This window comes from Hoplias malabaricus, chromosome 1, assembly GCF_029633855.1.
Source record: "Hoplias malabaricus isolate fHopMal1 chromosome 1, fHopMal1.hap1, whole genome shotgun sequence".
NCBI classification, from domain to species: Eukaryota; Metazoa; Chordata; class Actinopteri; order Characiformes; family Erythrinidae; genus Hoplias; species Hoplias malabaricus.
The window spans coordinates 77,656,862-77,672,450 of NC_089800.1; the positions used below are offsets into that span (position 1 = coordinate 77,656,862).

The 15,589-nt window shown below is 40.5% G+C and overlaps 1 protein-coding gene across 5 annotated transcripts in view; it reads right to left on the reverse strand.

Annotated features, from left to right (window-relative positions):
* ldah (lipid droplet associated hydrolase) overlaps positions 1 to 15,589 on the reverse strand; it is a 69,710-nt gene that overhangs the window by 11,151 nt on the left and 42,970 nt on the right. For all 5 annotated transcript variants that reach the window (XR_010804460.1, XM_066684258.1, XM_066684287.1 and 2 more), the window contains one exon: positions 11,073 to 11,313. Coding sequence is in view for 4 of the 5 variants with exons in the window: in XM_066684258.1 (XP_066540355.1) it covers positions 11,073 to 11,313 (241 nt within the window). In the remaining variant the exon portion in view is untranslated. The remainder of the gene's footprint in view (positions 1 to 11,072; positions 11,314 to 15,589) is intronic.

Genomic DNA, 15,589 nt, shown 5'->3' on the forward strand with positions numbered 1-15,589 from the left:
TGTAAACCCAGCGTTCATTCAGAGCCTCAAACCTTGTAAACCCAGCGTTCGTTCCTAACCTCAAACCTAGTAAACCCAGTGTTTGTTCTGAGCCTCAAACTTAGTAAACCCAGCGTTCGTTCCTAGCCTCAAACCTAGTAAACACAGCGTTCTTTCAGAGTCTCAAACCTAGTAAACCCAGCATTTGCTCAGAGCCTCAAACCTAGTAAACCCAGCGTTCGTTCCGAACCTCAAACCTAGTAAACCCAGCGTTCGTTCCGAACCTCAAACCTAGTAAACCCAGCATTTGCTCAGAGCCTCAAACCTAGTAAACCCAGTGTTTGTTCCGAGCCTCAAACCTTGTAAACCCAGCGTTCATTCCTAGCCTCAAACCTAGTAAACACAGTGTTCTTTCAGAGTCTCAAACCTAGTAAACCCAGCATTTGCTCAGAGCCTCAAACCTAGTAAACCCAGCGTTTGTTCCGAGCCTCAAACCTAGTAAACCCAGCGTTCATTCCTAGCCTCAAACCTAGTAAACACAGTGTTCGTTCAGAGTCTCAAACCTAGTAAACTCAGCGTTCGTTTCGAGTGTCAAACCTAGTAAACCCAGCGTTCGTTTCGAGCCTCAAACCTAGTAAACTCAGCGTTCGTTTCGAGCCTCAAGCCTAGTAAACCCAGCGTTTGTTTCGAGCCTCAAACCTAGTAAACCCAGCGTTCGTTTCGAGCCTCAAACCTAGTAAACTCAGTGTTAGTTCCGAACCTCAAACCTAGTAAACCCAGCGTTTGTTTCGAGCCTCAAACCTAGTAAACCCAGCGTTCATTTCGAGCCTCAAACCTAGTAAACCCAGCACTCGTTCCTAGCCTCACACCTAGTAAACCCATCATTCGTTCCTAGCCTCAAACCTAGTAAACCCAGCGTTCATTCTGAACCTCAAACCTAGTAAACCCTGTGTTTGTTGCGAACCTCAAACCTAGTAAACCCAGTGTTCGCTCCTAGCCCTTAAACCAAGTAAACCCAGCGTTCGTTCCAAACCTCAAACCTAGTAAACCCAGTGTTCGTTCCGAACCTCAAACCTAGTAAACCCAGCCTTCATTCCAAACCTCAAACCCAGTAAACCCGGCGTTCGTTACAAACCTCAAACTTAGTAAACCCAGTGTTCATTCCGAACTTCAAACCTAGTAAACCCAGCGTTCATTCCTAGCCTCAAACCTAGTAAACCGTGTGTTTGTTGCGAACCTCAAACCTAGTAAACCCAGCCTTCGTTCCAAACCTCAAACCTAGTAAACCCAGCCTTCGTTCCAAACCTCAAACCTAGTAAACCCAGCCTTCGTTCCAAACCTCAAACCTAGTAAACCCAGCGTTCGTTACGAACCTCAAACTTTGTAAACCCAGTGTTCATTCCGAACCTCAAACCTAGTAAACCCAGCGTTCATTCCTAGCCTCAAAGCTAGTAAACCCAGCATTTGTTCCTAGCCTCAAGCCTAGTAAACCCAGCGTTCGTTCCAAGCTTCACAATGGGTAAACATGGCACACATTTTAAGCCTCAAACCAAGTAAACACCATGCTGGTCCTAATTATCCCTGAGTGTGCCATTTTGTATGCTCCCCCAGGGGTTTTAAAAGCACAAACAATAAAGCCTCTCAAAAAATAAAGCCAAGACATATTCAATGCTTCTACAGACCCCCGTACACATATTTGCCTATTTTTCTTCTGACTGATCTCTTTCCGCGGTTTGGGGAATATGTGCTGAAGTGCCTCTGAGACAAAGACACTGTATTTTTGTATTTTGAGATATTTTAAAAATTATTTTGCTATAATTTTATCCTGTATTCCTTACTGTAGCATCAATACTCTTGATTAAAGAATAAATGTTGTATGAGAAGGTGCTGGCAAACCCAAGTCAAAAGCCTCAGGAGAGAGCACTCTTTAATAAAAATTTAAATCAAACAAAAGGCAGGGAAAGAAAACAACATTCAAACAACAGCTCTTACATAAGGGAAAATTAACTGTAACATGGCAGTCCAATGTTAATTCTTGATGGAAGGTTGCTAATGTCTGAGAGTCTGGTTAAGTATTGGGCAGCGCTGGGATTGAGGTCAGAGTTTGACACAAATGGACAATGAGTAATTTATGGAAGAAAGATTGAGGCGAATTATAGAATAAACCTGAAATCTGAGTCTGATGAATGTGTATGAAAATCTTTTGGACTGTTTTAATAACCATTATCTACACTAAACTATCACTGGATTAGGAACACCTACCATGTATCTGCACTCACTGTCCATTTTAATAGCTCCTCTGACCATAAAGGAGCACTTTGTAATTCTACAATTACACACTGTAGTCTCTCTGTGGTTCTGCATACTTAAAAAAAAAAAAACTTTCACCCTGCTCTTCCATGGTCAGGACCAACACAGATCCATCACAGAGCAAAGAAAGAGATTTGGGTGGTGGTCTTTATCAGTGCTGCAACGGCGCTGATGTGGTGATGGTTTTTCAGTGTTTGCTCCGCTGGTACGTGTGGATCAGACAAAGCAGGGCCTACTAGAGTGTATAACAATTATAACTTTGACAAAAAAAAGACAATTAAGCAAAGCTTTAACTAATTCTGTGGCTTTGTAATTCTGTGGAAAAACAACATTTTACACTAATCAACACTGCTATACACCGATGTTCAACAGCATTTTTGGCATTTTAAACCCATTTGTGGCAGTGAACACACACACACACACACAGTGGTGGGCAGCCATGTATGTTCCTGCCAGTCCTGGGGATTGAACCAGTAACCTTCTGGTAACAAGCCCAGTCTCTAACCATTATGCCAAAGCTGCCCAGAGTTAATATAACACTTAGTATTTTTATATATTTTATATATGACTTCTAAATAATTATGCACACATTTGCAAATTTGACTTAAATCCTATATAGCTCAAGCCTATACTTTGACTCTTTATGTTTGCTTTAATTTCAAACAATAAAAGAAGTCTGAAATAACCGTGCTTCCAAAGGTTAGAAACACAGTGTAAATATGGTACAAAATACTCTTTAATGCTTCTGGCCTCAAAAAAACATATTCCAAATAACTGTGTGCTATTTCTTAGGGAGTGGGGCACATGTCAAAACAAGGAAGTCTCCTTCACTCCAAACATCACAGTCATTTCAAAGCTTTTCAGGGTATTTAGGTTGGCCGCTGTCTGTCGGCACTCAGTATATGCACTTTTTCATTCAGTATACGCACGTCTTCTGAACGGTAGAAATACTGCATTAGATCAACATCAAGCTCAGTGTTTACTGCAGGACCTCAGTTGTGTAACACTCAAACAAGGCCAATTTGAATGCGGAGTAGTGTAAGGCTAAAATGGGTGGAATAATTAAACCATGGATCTTAAGACAACTGCAGTGAGGTGGTTGACCTTGTTCTGTTTTAGGTTTTCTCAGAAATCAATACTGTTGGGTTGAAGATTAAAAAAATGTTCAGACAGGTTAGAAAGTCAGAATAATCTTCAGAATAGTCTCCAGAAGAGTAATAGAAGTGCTTTCACAGACCGGCCATTGCAGCAGTGCATTTTTGCAGACATCTTTATTTTATTGACAGTATAAAGCATCTTACTGATTATACACTTTTAAAAGTCACAAACTACTTTTTTTTTTAAGTCAAAATGGCCACACAGTCCAAGTATATTTTTGTTGTTCAGCATTGAGTGTGTCAAACAGGTGCCTTCATTGCAGTGTTCGTTCTTTTGGAAATTTGCATGAATAATTTTCAAACCTCTTAAAATTTGCTTGCATTTTCCACTTCTTACACGCTTAGTAATCCCAAACACATTCAATGATGAAGGGGTCTGGAGTCTGGGGTGGTCAGTCTATTGTTCAGAGAACACCAGCTAATGCTCTGATTTGCAAATGTTCTTTATGTCTACTTCCTTTTCTCAGTAAAGGCTTCATGAGACCTATGCATTCGTTCCAAACCACAGCTTTGAACTGTCTCCTCAAAGTACGTTTCACAGAAGATTTTTTTTCACAGAGGACTTCTTTTTCACATCTGAAGTGGAGAGGAGATTGCTTCACTCCAATCTCTCAAAGACGACAGCTTTAAGTGCTGTTTATCTGATGGAGAAAGTTGGTGGTCCATCAGCTCTTGCAGGGTTGTTAAGAGTCTTTTATACCTGTATCTTCTAAAACTATTTATTGTTTATCAGTAAAATTAGTTTTTTTTTTTTTTACATTTCCAATGTTGGATGGACATGTTAAAATTATGACAGATGACATCTGTATATGTTCACATTCAGCTTAATTACATGTAATAAATTTTCAAAATGCAAATGTAAATAAATATTTTAATATGCTGAAGTGAAAAAAAAGAAGAGATCTAATATGAAACCTCAAAGCTAAAATACAACTAAAAAAATCAAACCACCGAAGCTTCTGAAGAAAAGAGATGAGAAAAAGACATAAAAGAACTGAATAGAAGAGAAAATGAAAGAGGATAAAAGGACTGAAGTCAACAGAGAAGAAAAGAAAAGAGAAGAAGAGAAATTAAAAGAACTGAAGAGAATAGAGGAAAGGGAAAAGAAGAGGAAAGAGAAGAAAAGATAAAAGGGAAAAGGACAGAAGAGAAGAGAAATGATAAAACAGAACTGATGAAAATGGAAAAGAAGAGAAAAGAAGATAAAAGCTCAGAAGTCAATAGAGGACAAGAGTTAAGAGAAAAGAAGAGAAGAAAAGAGAAAAGTGAAGAGGAGAGAAGATAACAGAAGAGTTGAGAAAAGAAAAAAGAAAAGTGAAAGGACAGAAGCCAATGGAACAAAAGAGAGAAGAGAAGAGCAGAGAAGAGAAGAGAAGAGAAGAGAAGAGAAGAGAAGAGGAGAGAAGAGAGCAGATGTAGTGAGGGTCTGAGTATGCCAGTCTTGGGGCAGTGATGTGCGAGACATCCCCTGCTCTATCTCACTTATCTCCAGGGGGGTGTCTGGGCTGGGGGTTTGGCAGGACACAGCATTCCAACCCAATTTACACATCCACACACATGCAGCCATTTAACATCAGACACAAGAGGTAGAGGAGACACACAAATGCACGCACATGCTGACTCACCTCCTGAAATCACAGAGGACACCACAGAAGTGACCAAGCCTCAAAAAACTTTGACTGATGTCATGGACAGAGCTGCATATAAAATTAGTCAAGCCTGATCAATCATTTTAAGAAAACATTTATATTTGTTTATATTATGTATAGAAAGACTTTTCGCATGAACACAGAAGTCACTTGTTGAAGTTAGTTTGTCTTAAAATTCAATTTGTGAAGCCGCTGATTTCTGAACATTTCGGAGTTGGTTACCCCTTCGCAGCTCTAACAGCAGGTTTTGTATGCAAATTTTCCACACTGTGGGCCTTAGCTCTGTAAGTTTTGATGGTCTGCCACTTTGTGGATGAGTTGCTGTGGTTCCTAAAGGCTTCCAATTATCAATAATATGTGGCTGATTGTGGAATTACTGGGTAAGAGGATATTTCAGAAAGTCACTTGGTACATATGTGTCGTCCTTCTACAGCAACACACTGAAATTCAGTGAGGTCTTTCAGTGATTAGGAGTCTTGTCCCAATACCTTTGTCCATATAGTGTACGCTCCTCTTTATTCTGTATCCATTAAAGAAGAAACAGATCATTTTTTTTCCCTTCACTTCAGTTCTATGGCAGAACATGATGCAGAACCTTTTTCTACCAACATGAGTGGGCAAGATATATAGTACCACTGTGGCCCGAGCCCCTACATACTGGACATATGGGTATGATAAACCCCTGCCAAAGAAGGTGCTGAAAGCTGTAGGAGAGAGTTGGAGTGAGAAAGAAGGAGACAGGGACTAGTTTGCTAAAGTTTGGAGTTTTGACGCCTGTGCACATGTCCAGAATGCACCTCCAGCATCCTCCCTCCTAGGGTGGCAAATGAATTATTACAACCTCACAGAGTCCTACTGGTGTTTAGAGGAATGCAATTCCATAAAATTATTGAAATATGCATACATTTCATGCCTTGGATTTCATGCGCCTCATCCATCGTCACTTTTTAATTGTAGCTGAAAGCTGACTGGGGTTGCACCTCTTTGTGGCTTGTGGCTTTTTCTCCAAGACAAATAGCACCTGTGCTCAAACAACTACTGTGGTCAGTTTGCAGTACACAGCAGTCAACTAATCAGGGTATTACAAAGGCCACTGATGGTAAAGACAATGATTCAATTGCCATGTAACAGCACAAAGGCAGTCCAAATGGGGAAATTACACTTGGATAAAGACACAGAGCCAAGACCACCTGAGGAATTTCAGAGTTCCCCGGAGCTAGCAAAGTGTATGTTTTGTGGATCTCAGCACAGCTTTGCCTACGGACAAGAGTTCATAAGGGGACAAATTCGCAATATCATTCAAAAGGACAAAACATTCCACAGTGTGTAAAATCAGGAATCTGTGTGGCCAACTTTAAAATGACATTCTAGAGTTACTTCAAAACAGTGAATGTATTTCAGTCCAAATGCCCCCCTCATTTTGATCTTCTGAGTGCACTTGGGTGTTGTGTTTTCAGTTGAGGGGAGAGGTATTTAAACTGCACCTTGATTCTAGCTTGTGGCTATTTTCTTTGTAAGTTGCAATGTGTAAATTAAGCTATAATTTAAGCTATATCTATATATTTTATATGACTGGATTGGACACAGCAGTACTATTGGAATTTTTAAACTTCTCACGGTCACTCTTACCAACCAAAAATATCCAGCCAACAGCATCCCGTGTCCACTGATGAATGACTAGAGGACAACAAACACACACTGTGCAGCGACAGACGAGCCATTGTCTCTGACTTTGGTGGACGAACAAGCTATATGTGTCTAATGGGGTGGACAGTGAGTGGACACTAAAAACTCCAGCGTCACTGCTTTGCCTGATCCACTTGTACCAGCACAACACATCATCAACACCTCAGTGTCACTGGAGCACTAAGAATGATCCACTGTGGTGGTCCTATAGGGGTCTTGACCACTGAAGAACAGGATGAAGGGGTTAACAAAGTAACAAAACAAACCAACAGATGGACTACAGTATATAACTGTAGCTCTATAAAGTGCTTCTGTATGGTCAGGAGAAATACTGTGGAGAAACTAGGTTATTTTTAGAAAAGGCTGATCTGTGTTTTTTTGAAAAAAGTATTCCATTTTGATAATTGTCACAGAAAGTGTTTTGGTATTACAACATTTTGATAAGAGCACAGACAGTGGAAATGAATGAACTATACATATTTAATATAATAAAACTGTTGATTATTGAAGGGTAATTGGGTCTTCTCTCTTAAGAACAGAAGTGTAGCTCCTGTAAGACGAAGAATCAAAATTCATATTTGTTTTCGTTCCCCACTACAGTCGCATTAAGTCCTGTGAAGCAATGGATCTGGGCTTCACAGAAGAAGCTCCAGTTTCCTGTTGTGTAACTGCCACTGTGTGAAATTACCTTCCAGATGCCCTCCTCTGAGTCAGAGTGGAGATGATGCCCCATAGGGCATTTCTCTGAAATTCTGCTCTACTGAAGAGTGGATAGAAATCTAATATTAACACAAGAGTACTTTTTACACCATTACATAGGTTTATTCAAACGACAAAAAAAAAACAAAAAAAAACACTGACCTATTTTTCGCAACAAAAACTAAAAAAGAAATAAATAAAAATATAAGAACTATGAGAAAATATTTTGCACTTTTCATCAACTAATAAAAACCAAATGATAACATGAAAGACTCATTCATTCATTATCCGTAACCCTTATCCAGTTCAGGGTCGCGGTGGGTCCAGAGCCTACCTGGAATCATTGCGCACAAGGCGGGAACACACCCTGGAGGAGGCGCCAGTCCTTCACAGGGCAACACACACATTCACTCACACACTCACACCTATGGACACTTAAGTCGCCAATCAACCTACCAACGTGTGTTTTTTGGACTGTGGGAGGAAACCGGAGCACCCGGAGGAAACCCATGCGGACACAGGGAGAACACAACTCCTCACAGTCACCCGGAGCAGGGTTCGAACCCACAACCCTAGGACCCTGAAGCTGTGTGATAGGGACACTACCTGTTGCTCTACCGTGTTGGCCCATTGTAAATTTAGGCTTTTTTTGACGTAATGGGCTACAATTAGAGTAAATTATTTTAGGTTCTTGTCGTCTAAAACTAGGCTAAAACTAACAATAACTACATTACTAAACTGGGACTAAAGCTAATACCAATTTTGTAAAAGACTAAGACTACAACTAAATCTATATCACCTTAATTTTAAAGAAAACTGATCAGCATCACAAACAGGTGTCTGTAAGAGGAAAGTGAAAAGACGTGTAGTTAGTCTGAGCCAAGTGGCAGGTAGGAAGTCTGAGTGTGGCCACTGGCCCACATTTCAGGCCAATGTTAACTACGTTCTGCTCCGGTTGAGAAAACAAATCTCTAGCAGTGGTGCTCTGGTTTCACACACTGTGAGAGAGCCAATACAGGGACCTCCTGACCTCCATTCTGGGTCAACCGAGAGGGCAAGAAAAACAGCCAACTGTTTTATATCAAATCTGTCACTGTCTGGGAAAAGTGCAAGGTCACAACACGACAGAAAACGCTGACAATACTCATTCCTCAGACAATGTTATGTCATGAAAACAGCACCATTTTGGACTATTTTGGTGACGGGACTCATTGAAGTCTTCTTAATAGCAGTTCTCCCTATGGACCATGGAGAGGGGCTTGCTTCATTAGTTTCTACACAGTATATACATGCTGAACACAGGTGTGGGTATTTAACACGCAGCTAACATGAGAGCCTCAGCATTCTCCCATTTCAAGGAATAGGATTTCCAAACAAATAAATCCTTAAAATTACCCTGGAAGCTCCATCCAATATCAACATGGCTTCTTAACTAAATCGGTCAACTCTCTATTAATTATGTGTGTAATGCTAGGCTCAGAGTGTGGGCAGATTTTTTTTTTTTACAGATGAAGGTAAGGGAACAAATCAGATCCACAAACACACAAAGTCTTTTAAAAGCAGTGGCTCAATGGTAGGAGAAGTGGGATATAACGAATGCAGTGATGAGTAGCCCTTACTTTTTTCAAACTATTGGATTTTTAGGTATGCTAGGCTTTCTCTTTCTCTCTGCTCACGGGAGGGAAAAGGCAGCTATCGTTCTTTTAGACAACTGAGAAAACAAACATCAAAAAGCATGAACCGAGATAAGGATATTGCTCTATTCCTGCTCCGCAGGGGGGTAACATTGACTTAATTTTGCAGTGTCAGATCCCTTAAAATGGAAAGTTCCCTAAATTTGGGAGACTGCAAACTGCATCACCGAAAGTGCTACTAAGCTACTCTACTCGAGTTACAAATGAGTTTTTGTGGCAATTCAAACAGTGAATAAAAACTTACAGAGAAGCTCAACTTCAGCCTCGTACAAATAACAGTTGTTTTCTGTTCAAAAATAACATTCCAGCTTAAAAATGCGGAGATCCTGAACGTAAACAACCCAGAGAGAATTGCATTTACCCACAAATGTAGACAATGCAACAGTGACAAAACAGCTGGAGAAATTTTGAGTTTTGAATTACAATTATACGTAAAAGAAAATTGTACCCCTAATATATTTTAAAATAACAAATAACACCACACATAAAAAAAATAATAAAAAGACAACAAACAATTAAAAAACATTCAAACTTTTGCTCATATTTAACGTGACCATCTAATACTTTTAATTACAAGTGGAAGAAACTGAACCCTCTCAAAGATTTTGTTCAACCGAAAAAAACAAGAGGTTGAGGAGAAAACTGTAATCCCAAATGACGATAGGCGGGAAGTGCTAAATGATTAAAAGCATGCTTATGAGTGCAGTGGGGGTGAAGATCTAAGCCTCAGCAGGGAGAGAGAGAGAGAGAGAAAGAGAGAGAGAGAGAGAGAGAGAGAGAGAGAGAGAGAGAACTGAACTCACTCTAATGCTCTGCTGAGGCCTCTTTGGCAGAGGCTCTACAGCCATCACAGTATCAATCATCCACCTCCCAGGACAGACAGGGAAAACACTCTGCCTTTCACCTAGAGAGACAGAACGAGCCGTGCAGGTCTGCTCCCGGCGGAGGAGAAGACTCTTAATTACTCCTACTCACAACACTTCATCTGCACCATTACCCAGCGAACGGAAAGCCCTGAAGATTAGATAAGAGTTTGAATAAATAAAACTTTATTCCGTGCACTGGGAAACACTGCTCGCTTGGCTGCCACTCAGACGATCTTTTCATTTACGAGGCCCATCACAAATGCTAATATGCCTCTTATCAGAGGAAGAAACAGAGGAGTAGAGCCTTTGAAAGGCTGATATTGAAAGAAACCGGAGTTTAAATCCCTCAGTAATAAGCTTTAGTGATGAAATTATGGTTTATCGCACTTTCACGAGTATCTATGGGTAAAAGCCAATGTGTCCAAATGTTATTGTCCTTCACTTATCAAGCCTTATCAGGCCAGATAGACTACTGTTTCTTAATTTAGATTTCACTGGCCTAAAGAAATGATTCAAACTCACCATCAGCGCAGAGATATTTTGGAGGGAGTCCACTGTAGCTATGGCTCCAGACATATCTTGCAATAGAATTTAGACTCGTAATAAATAAAATGTGGGCCACTTCTATATTCAAGACAAGGGCACTTTATAAGGAGTGTCAAGAACATATTTTTGAATGTTTCACTCTTGGCAGGCTTCCTTTTTAACTGATGTTGCGATGACATCTCCGGCATTCATCACGGTAAGTGAGAGTATAAAAAGTTCATCCACTCTCCATCACTGCAATCATTCTGGGGAATGTCCATCTAAGCGGCCGGGGTCACAGACACAGAAACATCTTGAATGTTTGCTAATAAATGAGGTCTGCGTAGAAAAGACATTCAAGACGGGGGCAGTTTATGAGAACCTATTTCAAGAATATATTTCAGAGCGTTTCATTCTTGGCAAGACTCTTTTTTGACTGATGTTGCAGTGACGACCCAAGCATTCATCTCAGTTGGAGGAGAATGTGCTAGCGAAGGCAAGACTTACCAACACAGTCTACATTGATCAAGCTGATAACGGCTGGGATGTTGGTGGGGTCCAGGGAGTACACGTTCCTCAGGGCCAGCTGGACCATGCCGGCCTTCAGCCTCTCCGGCAGAAGTGAGAGCAGGAATATTGGCAGGTAGAAGGCATAGCGCAGCCTGCAAAGCACAGGAGTCATGACATGACCCTGAGGACTACAGGCCATGCGCTCGATTGTGGGGAACAACATCACAGACTTTAGGACCTGCAAATTAAAGTAGGGAGAGGGAATGAGATTTCAGACTGGGCTGGTAGATGTTTAAAAGATCACTTTCTAAAACGTTCGCGCTAGTTTCAGAACAGCATTTTAAAATGTGGTTTTATCCAAAAACAGTATACATTTACATTTTCAAATAAATAATAAGCTCAGTCATTAACACTGGGATCGTAAAGGCATCACCAAACGGCAGACCTCGATGTTCCAATTAAGATCTGTGACCAGTTTTTGATAAATTAATCAGAAAAAAAGGTTCATGGAGCATAATTTCATTGCAGCAGATAGCATTACCAGCTAATCCAGTTGCTATGCTAACAGTTTTGTTTACACTGTGTGACCAGTTCACTAGAAAGAGCAAGAGGAACGTGAGGATGAGGACAGCCTGACCTGCTCCGAAACAAAGAAAGTTGATGCAGAATTCTGAACTAAAAAATGTAATAAATAAATTTAAAAATAAAAGAATCCGAATCAATAACAGCTCTTTTTGCACATTGTCTTAAAGAGGCTCTCTTTATATTTACCGTTTTCTAAAGCGTCAATCTTAATTTCTTTCAACGTTTGCCCTTCAGCTGATCTTTGATTACTCTGTGAGTTAAAAGTCTCCTACCTTTTTCCTACTCCTATTAAAACTGACAATAAATATTGTTGAAAATATTGACTTTAAACTATTATTGTAGGTGTCAGCTAAATTCCACTATACTGACTTTATAAAGTTGCAACCTTTGATGGGAAGAAATTTTAGCGACTGGACTTCATTTCATTTTAACTGAAGCCCTTTAAAACTAGACACATGTTAAAACACATTCCTTAATTTTAAATAGCCTCCTATAAAGAGCTTTGAATTCTTTTAAAATCCTTTTATACAATTACAGTGCAGTGCTCAAGCACCTAAGATGATAAGTAATATTAAAATAAAATAATGTTCTCAATAAGTGTGGTGCTAGTATACAATTATATATAATTACAACAGATACAACATGTTCTTGGCGGCACGGTGGAGAGCAGCAGCTAGTGTCGCAGTCACACAGCTCCAGGGACCTCGAGGTTGTGGGTTCGATTCCTGCTCCGGGTGACTGTCTGTGAGGAGTTTGGTGTGTTCTCCCAGTGTCTGTGTGGGTTTCCTCCGGGTGCTCCGGTTTCCTCCCAAGGTCCAAAAACACACGTTGGTAGGTGGATTGGCGACTCAAAAGTGTCCGTAGGTGTGAGTTTGTGTGAATGGGTCAGTGTGTGTTGCCCTGTGAGCGACTGGCGCCCCCTCCAGGGTGTGTTCCTCCCTTGTGCCCAGTGATTCCAGGTAGACTCTGGACCCACTGCGACCCTGAACTGGATAAGCGCTTACAGACAATGAATGAATGAATGACAACATGTTCCCGCAGTAAAATTATTTTTTTCTAAAAAATAAGTGAGTGTGAAGAACAAAGTTTGTTTCCAGATGTTCTCCTTGATCGTATGAATTCGTTACATTTTAAATGGAATGAAAACCTCAAATAATACCGGACTACCACAAGGGGTGGATGTATTTATTCATTGATTGAACAAAAACATAAACACTTTTTGCTCTGATAAATGGCTTTTGAATCAAATTTTCTCAGGTGTCGGTCTTGCACAATATTGTATCTGTATCAAAAGTATTAAATGCCAGACATTGGAATGGCAGAGACATGCAGGGGCTTTAAAACTGCACTGCAGTCTCTCCTCACTCTCAGACCAAAACATTCCGACCCCTGTTTAAAGCTTTCCTCGACTCCAGCGCCTCGATTTATCTCAGACTGCAGGTGATGAATTAGCTGAAGAGCTGAGTCAGGTGCCTTGATTCATGCACCACAGAGCCTTGCCTCTTAAGAAGTGGGAATGAAGTCCACTGGAGCAGACTGATTCTAGTCACAAAAAAGCAGATTCAGCAACACACAGAGATGCTATATTAAGCATATTCTCTCAGGTACGATATCGGTTTACGTTCCTCTGGTTCGTTAGCTCTTGCTTATCACGCTACCTCAACTGAAATTTCTCTAAAAATGATCAGTGGAATAATATCCAAAGTTAAAAACAGCAGAGGCTATTTATTTAACTATTTCACACAGAAATGACACATCTTACTGGCAGTGTAATTTCAAGTGTTCAGGGTGAGCGTAACATAAAAATGATATAATGAAATGGGACTGAATGGAAAGAGAGAGAGAGAGAGAGAGAGAGAGAGAGAGAGAGAGAGAGCCTTCCAGAAACAGGAAGCACCTGTCTCTGTTTGGCCATTGACTAGAAGGCAGCTCAGCTCATTCACTGAGTAAGACAAAGTGAATGTGCTCTGTCCGACTCGGCGTGGCTTTACAGTTCAGGCCAAGTATTTTTCATTGAAACTAAACAGCGCAAGATCTTCTATTCTCTTGTGCAAAATCCATGACAGCCAGCGAAACAGTTTGTCAGCAGCGCCAAATATAATTTATTCCTTCTCAAAACATCTCAACTTCATATCCCAAAAGCACTGCCCTGCTGGCCTGAACGGGTATCAGTTTTGACTTAAAGAACATCATCCGCGTTCTCTGCGATACAGCCACTGAAAAGCCGGGTCCAGTGCATCGCAAACTGTGTTAAGAGTGTTGTAAAAATTAATAAATGTTGATCTAGTGGTGATATAATCCTCCACTGGGATGTTATGGGAAATAGAGTCTCCACTCTTCTCAGAAGGCTTTAGAACAGATGTTGGACCTTGGCAGCATTGACTCACATGCACTCGTCCACAAGAGTTGAGGTGGGGTTGCCGCCATCGGGCACCAAGGCCTGGCTCGCAGGTAGCATCCCAGTTCTTCCCAAAGTTGTAAAATGAGGTTGAATTCAGGGTTGTGGGCAGAGAAGTCAGGCGGGGCCATGCCAGACGTGGACATGTCTTAGATAATCAACTTATTGCCCATTCTCTTCTTGCTCGAGGTGCAAATATGACATGGTGCAGGGCTCAAAATCATTCTGTTCATTCAGTTATACACATCAGAAAACAACAAAGAGTAACTGACTCCGTATTTAAAAGAAAAATGATAATTATAATTCAGTGGTTTTCAGTTTGATTTAAAAATTCTTTTATGATTATTCATAGAAAATTAGGTAGGATACAATTTTATGTGCTACACAACGATTCAATTCAGCGATACAAGAAGCTTTAAGAATGATTGCAGTGTAATAATGAGGACAAAGTAAATTGATTAATGATTCCTGTGAATTGTTTTAAATAAATCTATGCAGTTTTGTAAGTAATGAAATTGTAACAGTGCCATATCTGCTGTAATATTTACTTAATTTAAATAATCCTTAGAGGTAGTGGTGTCACTGAATCAAATATTTGTATAGCACATCAAACTGAAAAAAAACCCACATAATTGAACCAAACTGAAAACAACTAATGAACTAAATTTGAATTGCCTTTCTGAAACACGTATGAATAATGATCATAACGATCAAAACGGTGACAATCTGCAAGCAAAGTGTGATCATAAAAAGCAAATCTTAAGGCCTGTTATGAAAACTGTGAAACAACTTTTGATCATCTCTGTAATATCAGCAACAACAAACTGATTTGTCTTGTATTTAGAGAATTAGAGAACAAATCGCAATATTAATTTATGCAATTTCCCATCCATTCATAATAAAAAAATGTGTAGGAGATGCAGCTCTAAAGGGGACATCCATCCATCCATTATCTGTAACCACTTATCCAGTTCAGGGTCATGGTGTGTCCAGAGCCTACCTGGAATCAATGGGCGCAAGGCGGGAATACACCCTGGAGGGGGCGCCAGTCCTTCACAGGGCAACACAGACACACACACACACACATTCACTCACACACACACACATTCACTCACACCTACGGACACTTTTTTTTTAAGTCCCCAATCCACCTACCAACGTGTGTTTTGGACTGTGGGAGGAAACCGCAGCACCCGGAGGAAACCCACGCGGACAACACACCAACTCCTCACAGACAGTCACCTGGAGCGGGAATCGAACCCACAACCTCCAGGTCCCTGGAGCTGTTAACTGTGACACTACCTGCTGCGCCACCGTGCCGCCCTAAAGGGGACATGTTATGACATAAATCACTTTTTCAAAACATTAGCACAAAAATGTGGGGATATGAAGCTCCTAGTCCCTGTCAATTTTTGTGCTCTGCCGAAATAAAAAAAAAAAATAGATAAAATGAGCTGTTCTGACTGTGTGCTGCATTCTACATAGAGTGCAGAGACTATAGAACTATCCCACCTCCTCCTCTGAGTGTCTC